General features: G+C 45.0%; 1 protein-coding gene across 7 annotated transcripts in view; it reads right to left on the minus strand.

Moving 5' to 3' along the window:
• The window catches only part of CTNND2 (catenin delta 2), a 655,193-nt gene that overhangs the window by 246,834 nt on the left and 385,301 nt on the right, over positions 1 to 23,058 (minus strand). For 4 of the 7 annotated variants that reach the window (XM_048507357.1, XM_048507358.1, XM_048507359.1 and 1 more), the window contains exon 9: positions 10,884 to 11,136. In XM_048507357.1, the coding sequence (XP_048363314.1) occupies positions 10,884 to 11,136 (253 nt within the window). Of the gene's footprint in view, positions 1 to 10,883; positions 11,203 to 23,058 lie in introns of all 7 variants that reach the window. The other 3 variants (XM_048507354.1, XM_048507355.1, XM_048507356.1) reach the window with 1 other exon arrangement.

A 23,058-nucleotide genomic window follows, 5' to 3' on the forward strand; every position in this document is an offset into this window, starting at 1 on the left:
GTCTTTTCATTCCAGTTTGCTCAAAGGAGGCTCCCGTTTCAAGCTCGATGCCTGGCACGACCCGCCGGAGAGACCCTACCGCTCGACTATAATTGATGGCCCACAAGCATTACTGTGAAATTGACGCCTTTACTCCTGGACTCTCGCTTTTAATTCCAAAGCGCTTTGCAATATTTAGTCTCTTAGGAACGCGGATATTCCTCTGGGTATAATCCAATGGGTCTATTCCGAAATATTGATCGCCCTGCCCTCATTTCTGCTTTCCATCGCGACCTTCTTCCGCGCACAAACCTGGGGAGAAGTTTTTCTTAAAGGGAGGCAGAGTGTAAAGCGATTCTAATGGTGTTGATGTTCAGGACAGCCGCCTGGCCTTGACTGAATTCCATAACCCGGGCGATGGGCCAGCATCTGCGGCGGAGACTCTGGCGGAGACCTTATCTCTGCGAGAGAGATGAGAACTCCGTTCCCATGGGAATCCGGGAGGGGGGATGGGATGGACAGAGTTATAACCTGTGCTTCTGGCGGGAGACTTTATTCCTGCCACGTCGTGTACGTGAGCTTTCTAGGATGTCTGAATAAACGGTCTTTTACACCAAAAAGCCTTTTATTTCTGCTTCTATGGAATTCCTTACAATAAGAGTTGGAAAAGACCCCAAGGACCATCAGGTCCAACCCCCTGTAATGCAGGAATTTGACTCAGTTCAACTCAAAAACCAATACAACAATTTTCTACCCCCTTCTCCCACATATTGTAAGGTTGCAGTTCAACCTTGGAAAAGTTCCCGCTGGAGGTTCTGGTGGAACGCCCGGGAAGGGGAATTTCACTGTCTTGGTTATCTTGCTTTGGCTCGTTTGCCTGTGTGAAACTGTCTGTGTGAGATTCTGTGAGAGAATCTGACTTGTTTATCTTCTTTCGGTGGGAGCCTGTCTGATGCCCTGTATAAGCGGCTGTTTGAGATTTGGGTCAGTTCTCGCATTGCCTGTGTCTGACTAAGAATGCCAGCTCAATAAAGAACTTAACACAGTTGCTTTTGACTGGACTTTACTGGTTCGTTACATTATGCAAGAACTCTCTTTTCAGTGTAACTTTTGAATGCTACAAAAAGTTACCTGATGTCTCGCCGTGGGTTATTACCTACGGATCCGGATAAGTTGGAGTTCAGGGGTCCATTCAATTCTGAATATGAGATCAGGACAGAGGCCCCCAAAGAGGGCCCTGTCACGTCTCCCCCTGACTCCACCACCCCAGAGGATTCTGACGTGGGAACAGAACCTCTGTCCTTGGTGGCCCTCTCTCGACCTCGCCTCAGCCAGAGCATGGCGTTTCTCCAATTGCAGGAGCAGGTCGAACAGGCTACCTTGAGGGCTACTCGTCGAACCATGTCGACGGGTTGTCTCGCCTTGCATCGGGAACACGTTGACGCCAGTGGCGGCGCAGCCATGGATCGTGCCCCTGTGGAGACGCATATTACAACGCGTCACCGCGTGGATTACAAACTGGTCATGAAAGTCGTGACTGAAGAGATCGGATTGTCTACCATCCACGGCACTACACGGGAATTGATGGAAAGATTCCTGGATCGCTATTTTGACGATCCAGCTACTACTGGTTATTGGCAAAGTAGAGGGGCCCGACCTAAAACCACTCAGCGGGAGCTCCCTCGCAGGGGCTCCTCAGACTCGGATTCCTCCTCCCGAGGTGCCCAAACCTGCCTGCCTGCAGCAGAAGAAGATAAATAGGTTCTCACACAGAATCTCACACAGACAGTTTCACACAGGCAAGCGAGCCAAAGCAAGATAACCAAGACAGTGAAATTTCCCTTCCCAGGCGTTCCACCAGAACCTCCAGCGGGAACTTTTCCACTGTTGAACTGCAACCTTACACATATGGGTTAACTTTGCAACTACAGTTTGAGAGATGTACATTGCAGGGGTGATCTCTGTTGACATACTTGTCACTGGGACTATCTGAACTCCTCAGCAATACTTCATGCATCAATTCTTAAATGCCTGTTTTATCAAGTTATTTTCCAGACATACCTATTGTATTGAAACATAGTGGGGATATGTCTTCATGTTTAGATAATGCATATATCACACTGCCTTTACTGCATTGCCTTCTAATTTTTTACTGCATTGTTTATTACATGGAATACAAAGTTTTAGTAGACTGTTCTACAGTCTTGTAATTCCTGATTTATCATTTGTATTATGCCATTATTAGTGCAATATTCTTTAATTTTGTGGATCATATATATTATATTTCATATATTATTACTGCATTGGGATTTTTTTTGGTTGTAATGCATCTTGGGACTCAGTGAGAAAGAAGGACTATAAAACGTAGAAAGTAAGCAAATATATATGCCAGTTTCAACACATGCTAAGTTTTCATTATTAAATTCAGCAGAACAAAGACAGGTTGCCAAGAAAGACCGAAGTTACAAAATGCAAGCTGGAAAAAACACCTTACAATTGTCTGATTTCAAACAAGGCATATACGTTTTAGATCAGCTATTTCTGATCTCTTGGAATCTCCTTGCTTTTGGATCCCAAGAAAAAATTTAAAAGCACATTTTCTACTTTCAAGTATCATTTCCAAAAAGACATTACAGCTGCTCTAAATAAAGCAAGTTGCTACCCACCCGTCCGCCCCCTGCAAGAAGAAATAAAATCTAAGTACTGTGGAAAGGAACTAATGTAGGTAGTCCAGTCAATCCAAAGGTTGGGAGTAGATCCATGGCAGTCAGGAACTGCACTTCTGCAGCACAGCTGTGGCACCTTGTAGGGCAGTGATGGCGAACCTTTTCGAGACCGAGTGCCCAAATTGCAACCCAAAACCCACTTATTTATTGCAAAGTGCCAACACGGCAATTTAACCTGAATACTGAGGTTTTTGTTTAGAAAAAATGGTTGGCTCTGAGGCGCATATTACTCGAGAGTAAGCTTGGTGAAGCAACCATGCAAAGCTTCAAACGGGTGAATCGTGACCCTAGGAAGGTTTACTCAGAAGCAAGCCCTATTGCCAGCAACCAAGCTTACTCCCAGATAAAAGATCACACTTTCGTTCTTTCAATGAAAATCAGTGGTGTTTAACAGCACTTAACAGGGTTGCCTTCACTGCTTCCCCAAAACTAGGTCTTAGGTTTAATGTGAATAATCCCCCTGAAGTAATTACACTATTCTCACACTGGTGCCTGGTGGGAAAAGGGGAAGGTGTGTGGGGGGAGAGGAAAGTGAAACTTTCGCTTTCTGAAACCCTAACGCGCTCCTGCACATGAAGCCTGCTGGAGTGAGTGAAACACGCAAACCAGCATTCTTAAAGCTAGTGACACCAACATTTCAGGGTATCATCAGGAGACTGTCTTGATGATACTCCCAAAGTTTGGTGCAGTTTGGTTCAGGGGAGCCAAAATTATGGACTCTCAAAAGTGTAGCCCCCATCCCCTATCAGCTCCCATTGGAAACAATGGGGGATAGTTGCACCCCTTTTGAGGGTCCATACCTGAACCAAACTGCACCAAACTTGGTGGGTATCATCAGGACAGTCACCTGATGATACCCTGATAATTTGGTACCAATACATCTAAAAACGCATTCCCTGCAGGCACTCCCAGAAATTTGCCCAAGATTTTTTGTTCTGCTGTATTGCTGTAAATAAAAACGCAATTCGGCTGGTGATCCGAATCCCATGGATTCGGATTTGATGGGATTCGGACAGCTCAGATTCGGACCCTGCTTGTCCGAATCTGTCTGAATCAGTGCAGATTCGGTCAAAATCCAGATTCGGACTGTCTGAATCTCCAACCCTAGTCTTAGGTTTAATGCTAATAATCTCCCTGAAATAATTACACTATTCTCACACTGGGGGCCTTGTGGGAAAAGGGGGAGGTGTGTGTGGGGAGAGGGAAGTAAAACATTCGCTTTCTGAAATCCTAATCCCTCACCACAACCCTAACCCCCACCACAAAATAGAAGTAAAAAGGCAGTCAAGGAAGGCAATCCTAAGCAAGAATGCTGTGTGAGGGGTGGGATAACTTCAGGAAAGCTAAATTGGAGGAGCAGCCATCTGATCTGCGGTTTTTCCTTCATATGTCATCTTTCCTTCACAGCACTTGACTTCTCACAAAAATGCAACAGGAACAGAAAAATAAAAGCAATTCTAGCAAAGACCTTGGTGTGCTTTTTAAAAAATCCTAAATGCATCTTGGTTCCTCCTCCCTAGGTTGATCTGCCCAGGCGATTGGCAAAAAACTTGGGTCTCAGCGTTTCCTTGGTGGCCGCATGGGGCCGGATAGAACGGATCTGCCTTTTACCTTTAGAGCAGCTTGTAACAGTAGCCTGCTCCAGGTTCCAACAGGTCCTGTGTGCACCCGCTGCTCTGCCCTGCACTCCGCCAGCTGAGTCCTCCCTGTTCGTCGTGGTGTGCTCACATCAGGCCCAGCAGCCCAGGCCAGCCTAGGAAGTGATCCCCCCACATGACCAACTCGGTGTGCGCGTGCCCACAGAGAGGGCTCTGAGTGCCACCACTGGCACCCGTGCCATAGGTTTGCCTTCACTGTTGTAAGGGGTTTCAGGTAGCATGGGAATCTTGAAAAACTAAAACTCCCTGACTGACCGACTTCCTAGTATAGAAGGACCTAAAGTCTTGTGAAGGACATCTTATGGCTATATGTCCAGAATAAATTCCAAAACAAATGGAAGAAAGTTTGTAACAATTATTCTTTGTAATGCTTAGACAATAGAAATTAGCTGATTTAATACAGTAATGTAAGACTCACGTCATTATACATATAACAACCACACCTAAAATCCCCAAATATCAAATCTGGGCTGAAATGATACTATTACTATCATTTCTGAAAAGGCTTCACAAGAATTTTAGAAGCCACTTTTTGTCTTTAAATACAACTAAGTATGAGAAGGAATAACATTTTTTTAAAAAAAATATAATCTCATTTATCTATGCTTAATGTTTTCTGCATAACTGTGATTCTGGTTTATTCAAGAGGAATTTTAAATAATGTTAATAAAAATACCACTGAGCGATCCAGAGGGCCTGAAATAAACCTCTGACCTCTTCCATTGAAGAGACAGACAATTCTTCACACAGCCTCATGGCTGTGTTCCATACTCCTGCTTTCAGTAGTGCCCCCCACCACAGTACTGGTCCAGATCCTAAAATACCGATGAGTTGGTGAAGATTGCAAATTGACTTTCCTGCCTCTCCTTTCTGCTACAGACCACAGTCCTGGATGTCAGGAGACCACAGTGAATGAAGAGGGTATCTGCAGTCCAAAGAAAATCTGCCTTCAATGACAAGAAGACCCGTTTGTTAGTAGAAATGCACCACAAAGGTCACTTGGGGTTAATTCACACATATTTGCCTACCTGAACAACAACAACATTTTGCAATGTGTGAAGCAGCAGATAATAGAAAGAATTCCTTGGGATCACTGTAAAGGGCTGGCCTCTATCCAACCGTGTTCCAAAGACTTTAAGCCTTTTTTCTAAAGATGATGGGACAATTTCTAATGACTCCCCCTCCTACTGCAGTTCCCTTTATGTTGTACCTCAGGAACAAAATCTGGTAGGGATGCAAACTGGCAGAATTGCAAACCCCCTCTTAAGAAAACACGGACTGCGTTTTGCTCGGACCCAGAAATACAACATGGCTGAAGCCATGAAAACAACTTGATAACAGACTATTCATGACTCATGTAGTGAGCCAATTAAGTGCTGCAACTTTTGTGCACACTAAAAGACGATTATTATCTGTACACTGCTTATACTCCTTTTTAGGAATCACCATCTCTAAAAGTTGGGAGACGTCCCGTTTGTTGACTAAATTATATCTCTTTCTGGTAGGCACAAGGCCACCATGCTCTTGTAATGTTTGTGTAATATTTTTGATATGTAACACATTTTTATATCAGAGCAACTGTCTCTATTAAAATTGCACTGCACTTTATCTACTTTGTAATACCATTGTTGCCAGTGGGAATAGTGTCCCAAACATAATATGACTAACAGCCAGTGGCGTACCACTAATGGGAACATGGGATTTTCCATGTCCCCAGGCACACGCTGATATGTGAGGGGGCGCCAGGCGCCAGCCAGGTCCCCGCACCCAGCCTCTCCTGTGGCATGGCAACCCAGTCAGTGCCTGGCAGCACCCCCGTGTCAAGGCACTGCTTAATGGCTGAGCGGCTCGCCGCGGCCACAGGTCGGCTCTTGCTGCCCCTGGCCTCCCTGCAGGCCAGCTCCTGCTGTCCCCAGGGCCTGGGGAGGGGCAAAAGCCAGCCTGCAGTGAGGTCAGGGGGTCAGGGCTTGGCAGCAGGCAGCCCAGGAGCCAGCCTGCCAGCCCGGCACCCATCCAAGCCACACACACCCAATCCCCCCTCCTCCGGCCTCCCTACTGACTCCCTGGGTCCCGTCAGTGGGGTGCAGGGGGCAGGTGCAGGGAGCCGGGCAGGGATGGCACGGTGAGGCAGTCATGCCCCCAGGTGCAATTTAGCCCCGGTATGCCACTGCTATCAACTGCTGCACCAATAACAATGTGCTGAGTCAATGCAGTGGCACAAAATAGAATGCAGAGATGTTGCCTTGGCCAAAGATCACAGTGCCAAAGTCTTTAAGCATTCAGTGACTGGATGCCTGTGAGCCTTTGCAGCCTCTCCAGCCTACTTTTTCCACATCAACCAATCTCTCAAGGATACAGTGGGCACAAGAGCACAGAAGTGGCAAAAGAAAGATGAGGGAAGCCACTGAGGATGACGATCTTACACAATGCCTTCTCTTGGTTTCATTTCTGTTCAATGCAACAGAACTTTAAAAAATTAACAAGAAAAGGGTGTTTACGTGCATTAAGGCTTACACTTAGAATGGCCTCAATGTTTTCTAATACTGTTTCGCAACAAATCTCAGTAAACACAAAACAGGTATCTTACAAGGTCTTCTCAGAAACCTTCAGATTTATCTTTTAAAAAGATCCATGCTGTGCACTTTGTACTTTAATCTCAGAGTGCTTTCATGTAACCAGTGGGAACCATCAAGGACTTGGCAGGGAGCATCTCATTTCCCGCCTTTCAACTATTTCCATCCACCAGTCAGCCTACCTTCGATTTCCTCCGCATTTTTCAGTTTTTCGCCCTTCTGCCCCAGCACCCTCTGTCCTCCCCCCTCCCAAAAGGCCAAGATCGACCTGAAGGGGGTAAGTTGGCAGGGCAGGGCCAGTGGCGCACTGGGGACTATTTTCCTATCTCTCCTTCCTCATGCTATTTCCTCTCTCTGTTCACCTGGCATCTCCCATATCCTCACCTGACTTGGCATCCTTCTCTCCTTCTCATGCACCCACCAACCTAACTTTTACTCCCCCCCATCCCAGCTATGACCCATTTTGCACGGGCCAAGAAACATGGGTGTAGGACGTTATATAAACCGTTTTTTGGGGGGGACTTTGCACAGGTCCTGCCCCCAAAACAAGTCTGCCCCATTTTATTTCCCCCAACCTGAAGTTTTTGAAAATCGCTAAAACAAGCGATCCTTTTGAAAAAATCCTGGGTTGGAGCTGCACTTGAGTGAACGGCCAGGCAGGAGGTGCTTTATTTCTCTCCCTTACCTCCCATCCTCCATGGTCAGGGAGAAGCCACCTGACATTGCACAGCCGTTTCAGGAAGGCCCCTTGTCATTTAAAAAAATGGTGCGGGTTGCATCTGTGTAGCTACGCAGGTGCAGCCAGTCAAATCGTGGGATGATTAGCATGGCTGTGGGGGTTCATTGCAGCATGCCTGCATAGTTACACATGTGTTGCGGGACAATTTTTAAAAAGAGACGCGTCTCTGTGTGAAGGCACAACAGCAACCCAGATTGTTTCTGCGGCCGCAAACTGCTGCCTGCATGGGATGACCGTGAACAGGAAAACCAGTTCCTTTATTACGACTGCAACCTGGTATACATCTGCTGTGCAGAAGGGGCCTGTTTTTTTAATTTCTTTCTAGCCAACCTTCCTCTACAGTAGGGACCCAGAGCAGTTTAGTTCATTCTTTTCTCCTTCACTTTATCTTCAGTACAACCCTGCAAGCAGGGGTAGAGTAGGAGTGAAAAACCCTGGGAAAAACCCATCCTGCCCCTGCCCCCCAAAGGAGGGAAATGATAAACCAACTGGCCAGGTGCCCCTTTCCTTGCCTTGGTCAGGCCCTGGCTCCCTATTCTCATTGCACACCTTGTCCAGGCCACCTGGGCACCTCCCTCAAGGCTGGGCTGGGCACCTCCTTTACCTTCTGTGGGACTTAGCAGAACCAGTTGCTGCCATCTGCCTCACCTTGCATGATGCTCAATTGGGTTGAGCCGGGGCTGCCATCCGTCACGCTTTGTGCAGGGCTCAGCTGGGCAAAACCAAGCACCATCCACCTCATCTTGCATAGAGCTCAGCCAGGCCAGGAGCGGCCACCAGGTTTGCCTTGCATGGGGCCAGGCTGAGTGCCACCACTTGGCACATGGTCTTGCAAGTAAGGCCAGACACTGCCATTTCCTTATTCCATAACCCTTGCCCAGTCCAAGCACCACTGGTTGACTACCCCCCTCCCCTCTGTTTACAGAAATCCCCTGTGGGATCCAATTAAACATTGCCAGTTACATGGATCTGTAATCCATCTGGGCATGGAGGAAATTTAAAGACTGGGTAGAAACCCAACAAATATCTTACATATGCGGTGATCCCCCCCCCCCCCCCATCTTTAAATTTCCTCCAGTTGGCTGGTGGTGGTTACCCAAAGAACAATTGAAGCAGCCTTGAGCCACAAGGGAAAGATGGTGTGTGTGTATATATATATATATTCTCTCTCTCTCTCTCTCTCTCCCTCCCCCCCCTTTCTTATAGTAAAAACCAAGGCATGCATCTCAGCCTCCTTTCCACATGTGCTTGAAGAAGACAAGGAAGGTAATTGTGGCTGATTCTCCCCCTATAGCTCCCTGCTTTGACCCCACACAGTATTCCCAGGGATTCCCATGAGAGCGCAACTCTAGGGATAATAGAAGACTTGAGGAGAATTGTTGTTTATGAAGAAAACTCTGGAAACTAAATTTTAGCTCATTTGGTTAATCAGTTAGATAAAAATCTTTACTTCCTAGGATTAATTCAACCATGCTCAGGAAGACTTTGAACATGCCCCAAAGATGGTGTAGCCCAGTGTTAGGAAACTACAAGATCCTGAAGCTTCAGGCAGGCCTCCCTCCGTGAGCCCTCCTCTGAGAGGATTTCTTAACTGGAAGGGCTTACTTTTGAATACGCCCCCCCCAACTGTGTTCTGAACATTTTTCTCCATTCTTGTATTTAACTAATCAGCCATTAATGCTTTGAGCTGGGAGGCCCAGGGCTGTGCAGAGAAGGGAAGACACTTCAAGATGGGCTGGAAAGCAGGTGGGAAGAGGCACATGGTGCAGACACTCTGGAGCCCCACACAATTCTCATAAATTTGATCCTGCAACTTTTTACTGAAATTGCTATACAAGGAAATTATTATCCACACAACCGACTCAGGGAAACTTACCTAAGGAAATATGAAAAGACCAAGGGAAAATTCCAAAATAAGCTTCTTAAATATATTGTCAAGAAATCTGCATCTGGAACTCACTAAATGGACACCTGTGTATTCTTTTGCAGGACAACATTTCACCTTTACAAACACAGAAGGAGCAGGGAGCCACACAGCCTCTCATTATTTCCCACATTAAACATGAAAGACAGTGAAAGCACGAACCCTCAAAGAACAAGTCTCTTGCTTACTGAATTTGCTATGTGTGTTTAAGCTCTTAAGCACATAATAGAGAATTAACTTTATTTCCATTAACCAAATAATAATGAAAATCTTGAATGAAAAGCTTTTTGAATCAGTCTTACTGCATCTTTTTTAGTAAATCCAGTTTCAGAAGTAGGGGCCAACCACAAGAGACACTGTGAGGTCCATGAATGAATCTCTGGCTCTTTAAATATACATCACAGCCATGGTGTGTGTGTGTGTGTGTGTGCGTGCGTGCGTGCGTGCGTGCGTGCGTGCGTGTGTGGGGCACAGTGGTGGGATTCAGCAGGTTCACACCACTTCGGCAGAACCGGTGTGGTGATTGTAGACAACCAGTTATTAAATTATTTGAATCCCACCACTGGGGGGGTGGTCTGAGTTGGCTCAGGGTCATAACTAAGTGGATGTGTGGTTAATCCTTCCCTCACTCATCAACTCTTTCCAGTGCTGCTATTTGCCTGGCAGGCGAAATATGCAAAAACACATGTGGCATTTGAACAGCTCCCCTACATAGGGGAAGGAGCCAGATGCAAAGAGATACACAAAGTTAAGACCATGCCGTGGAAAGATATGGTTAAACATCTTACCCTGCAACTCCTGATAGAGTTCAGGAGCTCCCATGGCTCTCAAAAACGCATAGGAAATGTCCTAAGGTTACAACTAGTTTGCCCTTTACATACTAAATTAACTCAATGCTTTAGTAAAGCCCATTACGATGAGAGACCCGGTCACATTTCTCTCTCTTGATCTGCAGCTCTGAGCTATCAGAATCAGTGACAGTTTACAAACAGTTACTCATCTTCCCAGACACACAATTATTTTTGTCCCTTGTTGGCGGGAAACTTGTCCCAAACAATTCAAACACTCTAGCAGAGGCTTCATATGTTTTTATGGTACTTTCTCATTTTAAAAAGACAATCGTATGGGTAAAATAGTAAAGAAAGAACACTCAAATTAAACCTGCCTGTCCAACTGGTTTGGCTTATTAAACAACATACCATAGCTGTAAAATATGAAGCTGGCTTCAACTGTAAATCTCTCTTATGAGCTTGTAACCATAGATAGAAGTAACGTTTCACCCACCTTGGATCTTTCTGAATGCTATCAATGGAAGGTGACCTAGCCAAGGTTCCCTCAGGTGGGATGGCTGGCCCAGATTTGCTGTATGGTGATTCAACAGAAGGACAATACTGCAGCTGTCGGTAGGGGTCTGCGTAATTGGAGGCTGGGCCTGCTGCATAGCTGGCCCTCTGGAAGGTCGCAGTTGCGTTCTGTGTGCCGTGCTGACTGCCTGTGCGCTGTAAGGGTACGGAGTCGACACCAGGGGAAGATGGGGCTACGACAGGAAAGTAGGGACAAAGTAAAAAATTGAGGACCTGTTCACAGAAATGGTTCACCAGGTCTAGGCAGAGGAAAAAAAATACAACACATATAAACAGGGGTTTGAAAAGAATGAGGGGGGAAAAAGAACATTGTCATACCTGAAACCACAATGAAATACACAGATGAAAATTTAAAATATATTATCATATTTTCTTCTGGAGTACTCTTCTAATTGATTATACTATATTCAAAATATTTGCCACAGATAAATGTGATATAAGCAACACTCAAACAAAATCCCCCATAACTGCGGCACTATTTTTGAAGGGCACCATAAGAGAAAAAACTTTTTTTTGGATGAAATTATGTGTATATATATGCTGCAGTAGCTCCTTTCTAGAGCATCCTAAAGAAAAAATTATTTCAACAGATACACATTGCATAAAATTCCCTTTTGTCCATGTATCAAGTCTTCAAATGCTCATTATCACACTTAGAATGATGTATGCAGAAGAAATAAAAAGCCATCCAAGCTGGGGTATTAACAACAGCAATATCATTCGGTCCGCAGCCTGGGGGTCCACCTGGATTTGTCTCTTTCAATGGAGACCCAGGTGGCCCATATAACCCGGGTTGCATTTTTCCATCTTCGACAGGCCCGGCGGCTGGTTCCCTTCCTCTCCCACACGGACCTGGCCACGGTGATCCATGCAACGGTCACCTCCAGGTTGGACTATTGTAACTCGCTCTACGCGGGCCTACCCTTGCGGCTGATCCAGAGATTACAACTGGTCCAAAATGCGGCGGCCCGCTTGCTCACGGGGGGCGCCTCCGGTACCATATTCAACCAATATTGCGTCGCCTGCATTGGCTCCCGGTTGAATTCCGGATCATCTTCAAGGTATGGGTACTTACCTTTAAGGCCTTACGCGGCCTGGGACCCTCATACCTTCGGGACCGCATTACCCCATATGTCCCTACTAGGCCTCTGCGTTCAGCAGAGGCCAATCTGCTGGTAGTCCCTGGCCCCTCAATGACGCGGCTGGCCTCCACACGGGCCAGGACTTTTACAGCCCTGGCCCCTGCCTGGTGGAACACTCTTCCTCCAGCTGTCCGGGCCCTGCGGGATCTTGGTGAGTTCCGCAGGGCCTGCAAGACGGAGTTGTTCCGCCGGGCTTTTGGAGTGTCCAGCCGCTGATGAGTGCCCCCTCCACCCTCCTGCTTTTCGGGCCATTACCACCTATGGGCCCCACTTTTTTCCTCCCCTTCTGGGAGCATTTAATTGGTACTATTGCGGGCATTGTTGTTATTATCTGCTGCTTTTAACTGCTGCTTTTTAAAACCTATATGTAATTTACTGTTGTTCACCGCCCAGAGCCCTTCGGGGGTTGGGCGGTATATAAGATTAATAAATAAATAAATAAATAAATAAATCATTCCAGATTTCTAAAGCCTTCTTTTGTAAATTATGGGTAAGGTTCTTCATAATGCTCAGGCTTTTAAATTAACTTCCAAGCAAAACTGCTTGAGGAGATCAATATCAAGTTAACCCCCTCTTCCCCCCCCCCCAAAAAAAGCAGGGACAAATCCACACAATGATTTGTGGTTCATAAGGTGATCAGACTACCTCAATATGGATGTCACCCCTGGGATAGCATTTGGCTTGAAGCATCTGTGGTGGCATTTGGAATATTTGATCATGGAGACTGTCCATAATGCAGTAGGGGGAAAAGCCAGCATAAACTGGAAAAGCTCAAAAAGTGAACTGATCCTCAATGAGTTTTAAAATATAATCTCAGGAAACAACATATAAGCATTCAACTGTGCTTTGGTGTAGTTTTATTTAAATCATTTTTGAAATAGTAACTGAAAGAGATGATAATCATGCAATTGCATACGCGTGTGTGTGTGTGGGTGTACACAGTGCCATCAAATCACAGCTGACTTTGGCAACCCCAGCAAGAGGTTTTCAAAACAAATGATTAAGCAGAGGTGGTTTGCCATCCCCTTCCTTGGCAGAGTCTTCCTTGGTAGACTCCCATTCAATACAGCTTAGATCCTGAGGAAGAACTTTAACATGCTGCCATCCATTCCACAGGAATACTCACTTGGGAGTAAATCCTGTTGAACTAAATGGCACTTACTTTTATTTATTTATTATTGCATTTATACCCTACCAATTCTCCCAGAGGACTCAGGGCAGCTGACACTAAAAGCAATAAAACAATTCAATACAATAAATAAGTAGAAAAATATAGCATTATAAACTTTAAAAACAGATTACAAACATTGTCGAAGGCTTTCACGGCCGGAATCACTTGGGCGCTGTATGGCCGTGTTCCAGCAGCATTCTCTCCTGATGTTTCACCTGCATCTGTGGCTGGCATCTTCTATCAGATCCTCTGAAGATGCCAGCCACAGATGCAGGCGAAACGTCAGGAGAGAATGCTGCTAGAACACGCCCATACAGCACAGAAACCACACAGCACCCAAGATTACAAACAGATGGCATAAAATCTATCTGGGGACATAAAAACAGATGTGTAGCCAGATGGAACCGGACATGATTTAGAAGAAGAGACTCCCAGCTGGCCCGGCAGAAAAGACCTGGCTGAACAACTGTTTTGCAGGCCCTGCGGAACTGAGACAGACTCCACAGGGCCTGGATATCACCAGGGAGTGTGTTCCACCAAGCCAAGGCCAGGGCCGTAAAAGCCCGAGCCCGTGTTGTTGCCAGCTGAACATCTCTGGGGCCTGGGACCACCAACAGATTCCCCTCCGCTTGAGGGCAATAGGGAGAGAGGCGGTCCCACAGATATGCAGGTCCAAGACCGCTAATGGCCTTAAAGGTTAATACCAAGACTTTGAAGATGATCTGGGAGTTGACAGGCAGCCAATGCAGGTCTTTCAGGACAGGAGTTATATGGTCCCGGCTAGAAGCCTAGCGGCTGCAAGCTATACAAGCATCAACTTCCGGAACAACTTCAAAGGTAGGCCAGCAGACAGCGAATTGCAATAGTCTAGCCTAGTTCTGAGTAAAAATGAATGAAATCTAGCCAAAAAAGTAGACTGGCTACTCTTCCTTCCTTTGTTATCCATCCCATTTATGTATTATCCCATTCTTTTCTGATTGGGTCAACTACATGAAAAACCAAAAAAGGAAAGGGACAGATCTCGCTTAAGCTTTCATGTGAATAGTCAGATAAATAGTTCTTGATTTCTTTTTTCTTTTCTGAACTCACTGGAATTCATTTTTTTCAGCATTAAATGAGACCGTTGGCAACACAGGACTGGAACTGGGTCATTGTTAATTGTCTAAAATGCAGTGGAAAGGTAGCAAAATGATTGGAGGGGAGACAAGGTGGCTTGGGACGAGGCCCATCTTCTTTGCACCCTCCTTCCTCTGCTGCTTTTCACTAGCAGAGGATCCCCACATTTGTGTTTCCCGCGGTTGGGAGAAAAATGATGGGAGATCTGAATGTGAGAAGGAGCAGATGTGGGAAGCTGCAAGAATTCCTTCCCCAAGCCAGCAATTTCCTTTCTCCAGATAGTGCCCTCCCCACACCGCTTTTTCAGTTTTGGAAAGAGACCAAAGTTCTCTTCAACTTCCTTTTTTCCTCTTACTAAATTTATTTCACTTTATGCCATGCAATATGGATAATGGGACTCTTTTTTAAAGTTACAGGGAGAATCCCTCTACAACTTGATGACTATGAGTGTGGCACACATTGCGGAACTATTTCCCTTTACATTGCACAAGTGAATAATTAAGCAATAATGAAACATGTGCCCTAACTGTACAATCTGTACAACTGAAGCTGCATTGGAAGCAATTGAACGGTTGAGCCAACATCTATACCATCAGCACCATGCAAACTGGCACAGATGCCAGCACCAAGGGCAGCTGGCCACTGCAGGACACAAATCTGGAAGCTGGCCCCTGCAGCATTTGCACACTGCAACAAATGCCTGCATCCATAAGGAGAAGGGCATTCCCAGGGGCAGAGTCAACTTCAGTTGGCTCACAGAGGACCTTTGACCCTAGAACGCCCCCCACTCCAGTGGCACAGACCTATGCCAACAAAAAAGGTGGTGTAAATCATTCTTCACTATGGGCTTTCCCCGGGGAGGAGGGGGTCCATGTCGCTAGTTGCCTCTTTGGAGGCAGTGTAGTGGCTCTGTCCCTGGCCACCACGCTACTGCTTGCCCTCTTTGGATTGGGCTGTAAGGAACTTAGTTCACATCGCTAAGAACACTTTCTTGGGAACAAGTCCTGTTAAATAAATTGAAGTGATTTCTGAGTAGACCTGTTCTGAGTTACTGCTTATATTCAATGCTCAGCATCTGTGTACTCATCAAGGCATTTTATAATGGTGCATAGATTCCTCTCTGAAACATAAAATTGAGAGATTTACCCATTCATCCATCTGGACTGGATTACTGTTATACTGTTGTAATTATTTGAAGTGCTTGGTGAAAACCAATTAGTCAAATGAATCACGTGTTCTCTAAATATCCCCTGTGACCTTTAAAACAACATGCCAATTTGAATATAAGCACATGTGCAGTATTCTTCACAATGCAAGGTAAGAAAATTATTTTACTCTTTCCAGGTTGGGTTCAATGTTCATTTTCTTCATGCAATTGCCATTTTCATGTATATGGAACAGCAGAACTGAACTACAGAATGTACTTGTTATTTATGGCAATGGACATGACGGTGCAGTACTGAAATCCTATTGGTCAGTAGACATTCAAAATAGAATGCAATGATATCAAGTTAGTAGCCGCATGCATGAAAGTACAAAGCAGGTATGCAGTCTTCGTTCACAGTGTATATTTCATAATAACCAGTCTCTCCATCTAAAAGATTAAATAATACATACACTAAGATGTATACTTTATAAATTAACTTAACTTATATAACTTTATAAATTCAATATATTCAAAAAATGACCAACATTTCTGGAAGAAAAGGGCTATAAAAAAAAAAAAAGTCACAAACATCCTGGAGTCCACAGTATGTTTTTGCTATTAATGTATGTGAAAAGTGGAGATCCTAAAAATAAACAAAGTTGCTGCAGCATCACATGTTGAACAGTTAACCAGATTGACTTGAATGAGATTTATGGATTGCATAAACATGAATAACCAGGAAATACAGTTGGGCACCATGAAAGAAAAATTACCCCCAACATCAGCAAATTTCACAAACATTAATGAAAAAGAGATATCAAGATCTCCACTGAGACATTTTGAGACACTTTGGGGATGAGGGGAAGTTCCCCCCGCCTGTCCTCAGATCTTCCAAAATCAGCAGTGTGATGTGGCAGCCAAGAAAGCCAACGCAATGCAAGACAGCCAGTTCTGGGCTGCATCAATAGGAGTATACTGTCTAGATCGAGGGAGGTCATAGTACCACTCTGTTCTGCATTGGTTAGACCTCACCTGCAATACTGTGACCAGTTCTGGGTACCACAATTCAAGAAGGATATTGACAAGCTGGAATGGGTCCGGAGGAGGGAAATCAAAATGATAAAAGGTCTGGAATCCATGCCCTACAAGACATAGGGAGCTAGGTACGTTTAGTCTGGAGAAGAAAAGGTTAAGACATGACAACATAGTCATGTTTCAATATTTGAAGGGATGTCATGTTGGTGAGGGAGCAAGCTTGTTTTCTGCTGCTCCAGAGATTGGGACAAGGAGTCAGGGATTCAAGGTGAAGGAAAAGAGATTCCACCTAAATTTCAGAAAAAACTTTCTAACAGTAAGCTTTCAAATAGTAGAATTCACTGCCTTGGAGAGTGGTGGAGTCTGCTTCTTTGGAGGTTTTTAAACAGAGGCTGGATGGCCATCGGTCAGGAGTGCTTTGATTGTGTATTCCTGCATGGCAGGGGGTTGGACTTGATGGGCCTTGTGGTCTCTTCCAACTCTAAGATTCTAGGATTCTATGAACATTTGCAACAAACCTGAAAGTATGGAAAAAACATATAAAAATGGAAATCCGTGTATTTTCAAAGACATGCAGGAAAATCCTCAGAATAGGCCCACCTGGATTCATTCCTTCTTTGAAACACCCTCGCTGTGACTTGCCCACACAAGAACTATACGAAACTGTAGCATGGGCATCAGCTTAGAACTCCATCGTGTCCATGGGTCTGGTGAGTGGGAAGTTGCTTTTCAACAACAACAACCTTTATCAGGCATTTAAAATAGGCTCTAGAGCGTTACCAGACATTTATAAGTTGCTTTTCTTTCAGAGGCACATGAAAAATATTCTCTGCTGGTTATCAGCCACCTGAGAAAAGGGTGATTCCTCCAGGGGCACCATGCATCTGCCACACATTTAGTTCTGCCTACTTTCCTGCCACAATTCTTCATCACTGCCCATAAAGAAAAAAATCCTTAATGATTTAGCCTAAAATTTAAGTACACTTTTTATTCATATGTGCGGAAGATTTTCCTTTAGTTAGAGTAGGGCATTTGAATGGAATATGATTTGATATCTTCCAGTTGTGTGATTTTCATTATTTAAGGCTTTTGAATGAATATTGTTTACCAGTTCTTCCCTCACTGAGTCCAATTAAATGAGGCATGCTTAGTTCCATTACCAAGTTTTTAATCAAATCTGCCTCAGTGTTTCCTACAGCAGTCTTTTCTCCCCTTTACATCCAACTTATCTAAGTTAGTATATGCAGCTCTCTTACAGCTTAGTTCTTGAATGTTTTGTTCCTTAAAGTGCTACTAACTCCATTGGTGCTGTAGCTGTTGAGAGAAGAGGGAGACTGAGACAACCATCAGTTTGGACAAGGGATTATGTTATGGGTTAAGGAAGGCGGAAATTGGTATAATGTGACTATTCCCTTAAGAGAACTGTATATAAGGATATGTGCTTACTGTATGAGCAGAAACAACTGTGGCAGAGATGTAGGTATAGATTTTTTATGGGGTGGGTTCGGTGACTGAGGGCTTTCCGGCTATTCCATTCCATGCATTGTTTCAAGCAAGCCGGACATGTAATGGGAGGGGTTTGAACCCGAGGACCCCCCCCCATTACCTACGTCCCTGGTGTGGGACAAACAGGCTTTTCCATGGGACTTTGGAGGTGTTTTGGATTTGGTCTGTGAACAATTCAGGCACGTAGTTGGCAAAGCATTGGCAGGAAGCAAAAAACTTCTGGGGGAAGACCAGTGAGACGTTAGTGTCATGATAAAAAAAGAGTAACGTTCACAAAAGGGTCGTCTTCAAGTTAGCAGAAGTTTACAGAAAAGGCCAGAGACAGTCAGTGTAGGGTGAAGCGACAATTGACCTTTAACATGATTGGTGAATTCAACTGTGACTCTAGACCAATGAGAGGCTGTTGCCTGGGCGGGGAAAAGTATCCTGTTGGATGTATGTATTGTATATGCTATGCTAAGTTGAGATAGTGATAGACTCTGAGTTAAGTTCAGTGTGTGTTCAACTTTGTTCTTGCTGAAGAGTTCTGTATAGTCTTATAGTCTTGTATAGCATAGACTTGTGTAACTTTGCAACTGCTAAAGTAAAAACCTTCCTATGGAAAGAACATCTTGTGTGGAGAGTATTCTTTTCCAGAATGGTAGGAGGCTGTAGTGAGTGGAAGGAGACTAGACCTTTTCATCTTACCAGAGTAGATCCACTTTAAACTCTGCTGATAATTAGGTGTTGAGAGGAGGGAATATAGTATCTGCGATAAGTGTCATGCACAGCATGGAAAAGAAACTCAGCAGGTAGGAGGCTGAATTTGGTTGCATTTCTGGGTGGGTGGAACACTGACATTAACAGAGCTTGTTGTAGAGACTGCCTTGCCCTTCTGTCTCCATCCACAAACAGAAAGCGTGCTGAGGATGCAACCAGGCATGGTCATCAACTGGGCACTGCAAGGCTGCCTCGGGTAGCAACTGGGTCTAGGGCAGGGAGGAAGGCAAGAATTGGCCAAGCTGAGCCAGGATTCAGTACTGGGTTTACCAACTAATCACAGCTACAATAAGCCAGGCTTCATATTATGTTTGGAATAAATATGTAAAATTTCTGGACATTATGAAGCCACAGGGAGGGAAAAAAAGTTTGTGTCTCCCTCACAATTTTTTTCCAGTATCCTGACCCTTCTATCATAAGGCAACACCGAACATCAGGCAACACCGAACAAATTTGTCTTTGCCCTAGGCAAATATGTCTAGAAGTGCCAGCTATAGTTAAGTTCATTTTATAAAACTAACATACTCCAGTTCAATGCAGTGAAAAGATCAGCAATTTCATGCTTGAGCTCTTTAAGAACTCTTGGATGAATGCAATCTGGGCCAGGGGATTTGGCAGCATTTAGTTTATCAATGGCTGCCAGAGCTTCTTCCTTGTCTACCACTATCTTCACTAGTTCCTTGGATTCGCCTCCTAAGAAGCTTGGTTCAGGTGCAGGAATTTTCCTCACATCCTCTTGAATTCATTCAGCGTCTCTGCAATCTCCCTGTCATCCTTTAGCACACCTTTTGTTCCTTCGTCATCTATCCGGCCTACCACTTCCCTAGCTGGCTTCCTACTTTTGATGTACTTTGATGTACTTCTCTGCAATCTCCCTGTCATCCTTTAGCACACCTTTTGTTTCTCTGTCATCTAACAGGCCTACCGCTTCCCTAGCTGACTTCCTACTTTTGATGTACTTGAAGAACTGTTTGTTGCTGGTCTTGATGTTTGCAGACATGTGTTACTCATAATCCTTTTTTGCCTGCCTTATAGCTAACTTGTTTCTCTTTTGCCACCATTTGTGTTTCTTCTCGTATTCTTCATCAGTTGAGCTGGACTTCCATTTTCTAAAAGACATCTTTTTTCTGATAATTTCCTCAACCTCCCTTGTTAACTGTAACGGACTTGCCCCACACTAAAGGGCTGGCGTGTGTAAAAGGCCTAATAAAAAGCCCTTAGTAACAGCCAGAGTTAAGGCAGCAGGCTCCACTATATTAAGGACACCATTTGATTGGTCGAGCAAAGGCACAGTTGCCTATAGCCAAGGATAGGGGGAGCCAAAGTGCGAGAAGTATATATAGATAGTGCAGTGCCTGTCAGGGTTTAGTCAAGATACACTCTTTCTGAAGAGATTCTGATACAGAGATCAGAAGAAGTCAAGATTGGGAGAGAGATTCAGGAAGAGCCAGAGTTTGGCAGAGAGCGGTCTGTCAGGTCTGAAGCTGAAGGATTCTGTCTCAGCCGAGTTAGCTGACAGAAGTCCAGTCACTCTACAAGCTGAGGAGGCTTGTCAGACAAAGGAGGCCCTGAGTTTGGTGCAAAGTGATGTGTCAGTCAGTGGCTTGACGGTGAATACTGTCCAGACCTAGCATCTGCCTTACCCCCATGTAACACCAGTCTTGGGAAAGCCCGTTCCAGGGGCAGTGAGGCCAGTTTGGGATTAGTGTGAGAGAGGGAGGTTTGTATGCCAGAATCTCACTGGGCATAGACTGTGTGGGTGTGTGTATTCAGTGGGTTGTGGATCAGAAAGGACTAGTGTCTGTCTGTGAAGAAAGTTAGTAGATCTAAAGCAAAATCATTCCTGAAGAGACACCTGCGTGTGTTCCTCTGTGTGTGAAATCTAAGTAACATCTGAAGCTCTGCAATTTTAAGTGAAAAGAAACTCTCTGAAACCATCAAGCGTTACTACCTCTCTGAGCCAGTTCAAGAAGCTTTTCTTTTGTTTTTAAAATAAATTTAATTTGTTGTGTTCAAGTTACCCTCGTGCCAGTCTGCGTTTGTGTGTGAGCGCTTGAAGAGTGCCTGTTTGTGTGGCTAGAATCCCAACCATTTTGAGTTCCCTCCATTTTTGGTATATGGGACTCTGAAGGACATTCCCCTCAGACCAAGAACAAATGTGAGGTGGGATCCTTTATTATATTTGGCAGCTAGCAGCAGTTCTGGGATTCCTAGTTCCTTCTCTTTAATCGTGTCAGCAGAGTAAAAAGAAGATCCCTGAACACTAGCCTGGAATATTTTGGGAGGCAAAGGAGACCCCACTGGTCAGTTTAGTGGGAACCTTGATTGTAGGCCACCCGTCCCATTACAATTGGTGGCTGGTGGTGGGATAATATCTCTCCCTCGCCAGGAACATAAGCACCTCTGTTACATTAACCATGGCGTATTTCTTTTGGACTGGATGCTGCCTTTCCTAACCCACAGAACACATTCCAGCTGAGCTTTTATTACTGTGTTTTTAAATAACCTCCAAGCATCTTGGACAGTTTTGACTCTCTTGATTTTCCCTTTCAGTTTCCTGCACACTATCCCCCCCCCCATCTTTGAGAAATGTCCCCTTCTGAAGGCAAATGTAACTACATTAGTAGTTGTCACTTGCTCGCATGCAGAGATACTGAATCTGACAGCACTGTGGTCACTGTTCCCTATCGGCTCAACAACACTAACTTCCTGTACCAGATCCTGGGTCCCACATAGAATTAGATCTAGGATCGCCTCTCCCCTGGTTGGTTCCACAACCGCCTGCTCTAAGCCACAGTCATTTAGCATATTCAGGAATGCTCTCCGCTCACTATGAACATGAATTTTTCCAGTTTATGTGGGGATAGTTGAAATCTCCCATTACCACTACGTTTTTGTTTTTGTTGGCCTCTCTAATTTCTTTTTCCATCTCAGAATCCTCTTGTGCACTTTGGTCAGGGGGACGATAATATATTCCTAATATTAGACTATCCTTCACACCTGGTATTGATATCCACAGTGCTTCTGTGGGGAAATCAGCTCCCCTTTCATTGTCTATTTAATGTGACACTATGCTCTCTTTGACGTAGAGGGCAACATCACCCCCAATACACCCTGTCCTATCCTTCATATAGAGCTTGTAGCCTGGATAACAGCATCCCACTGGTTCTCCTCATTCCACCATGTCTCTGTGATGCCCACTATATCAATGTCTTCCTCAAAAGTCTGTACTCCAGCTCCCCCAATTTTGGTCGAAGGCTTCTACTATTAGCATACAGACATCTGTATACCATGTCTCTGTTCCTAACCTGGGATTTATGTGCTTTGCCCTCTAGCTCTTTGTAGACACTATCACTTATCACATGCACATTGCTATGTTTCATTCAGGGCCTTGAAGTGCAGGTGGGCTAGTTAGAGACCAAGCAGCAAGCAGATTCCCCTCCCCCAGGGCAATATTAGTGTTGGGAAAAAACTGGCTTATAAAGCTTCGTTGAGCATGCTGAAATATCAGCCAGTGTGTTGTAGTGGTTAGGGAGCCAGCATAGTGTAGTGGTTAAGAACAGGTGCACTCTAATCTGATTCTCCACTCTGCAACTTGAGCTGTGGAGGCTTATCTGGGGAACTAGATTAGCTTGTGCACTCCAACTCAGCTGGGTGACCTTGGACTAGTCACAGTTCTTCAGAGCTCTCTCAGACCCACCTACCTCACATGGTGTTTGTTGTGAGGGGGGAAGGGAAAGGAGATTGTAAGCCCCTTTGAGTCTCCTTGCAGGCAAGAAAGAGGGATATAAATCCAAACTCTTCTTCATCAGTTGAAGGATAAAAGACCTGAGACCTGAAAGTTGGTGCCTTCATGATGGGATAGATACCCTTTGAAGGGTTTCACTCTCTTTGATCGAAAGACATCACAGCTAGGGAGAAATGACATGGCACAGCTGCTCAACCACCACAAGATGCTTGACAAGGAGGAGTGTTGGAGTATTCAGCTTGCCAGCTCAGGGTGTGGAGACAAAGTGGCCTCACCTGGAATACAAGGATACACGGAGAGGGGAGGCTTGGCTCTTCTGCATTCCATCTGTGGCACATACTGTGATGACCTACTGAGGGAATTTTGCCCTTTGACACTGCAGATCCTTATTTTGGCCCTTGATTATCCCAGCCACTGGTGCTGGCTCTCCTCATTCCACAAACAGCGGGTGGAATCATGGACTGTGAATTC

The sequence above is a fragment of the Sphaerodactylus townsendi genome, linkage group LG09, assembly GCF_021028975.2.
Source record: "Sphaerodactylus townsendi isolate TG3544 linkage group LG09, MPM_Stown_v2.3, whole genome shotgun sequence".
Taxonomy (NCBI): Eukaryota; Metazoa; Chordata; class Lepidosauria; order Squamata; family Sphaerodactylidae; genus Sphaerodactylus; species Sphaerodactylus townsendi.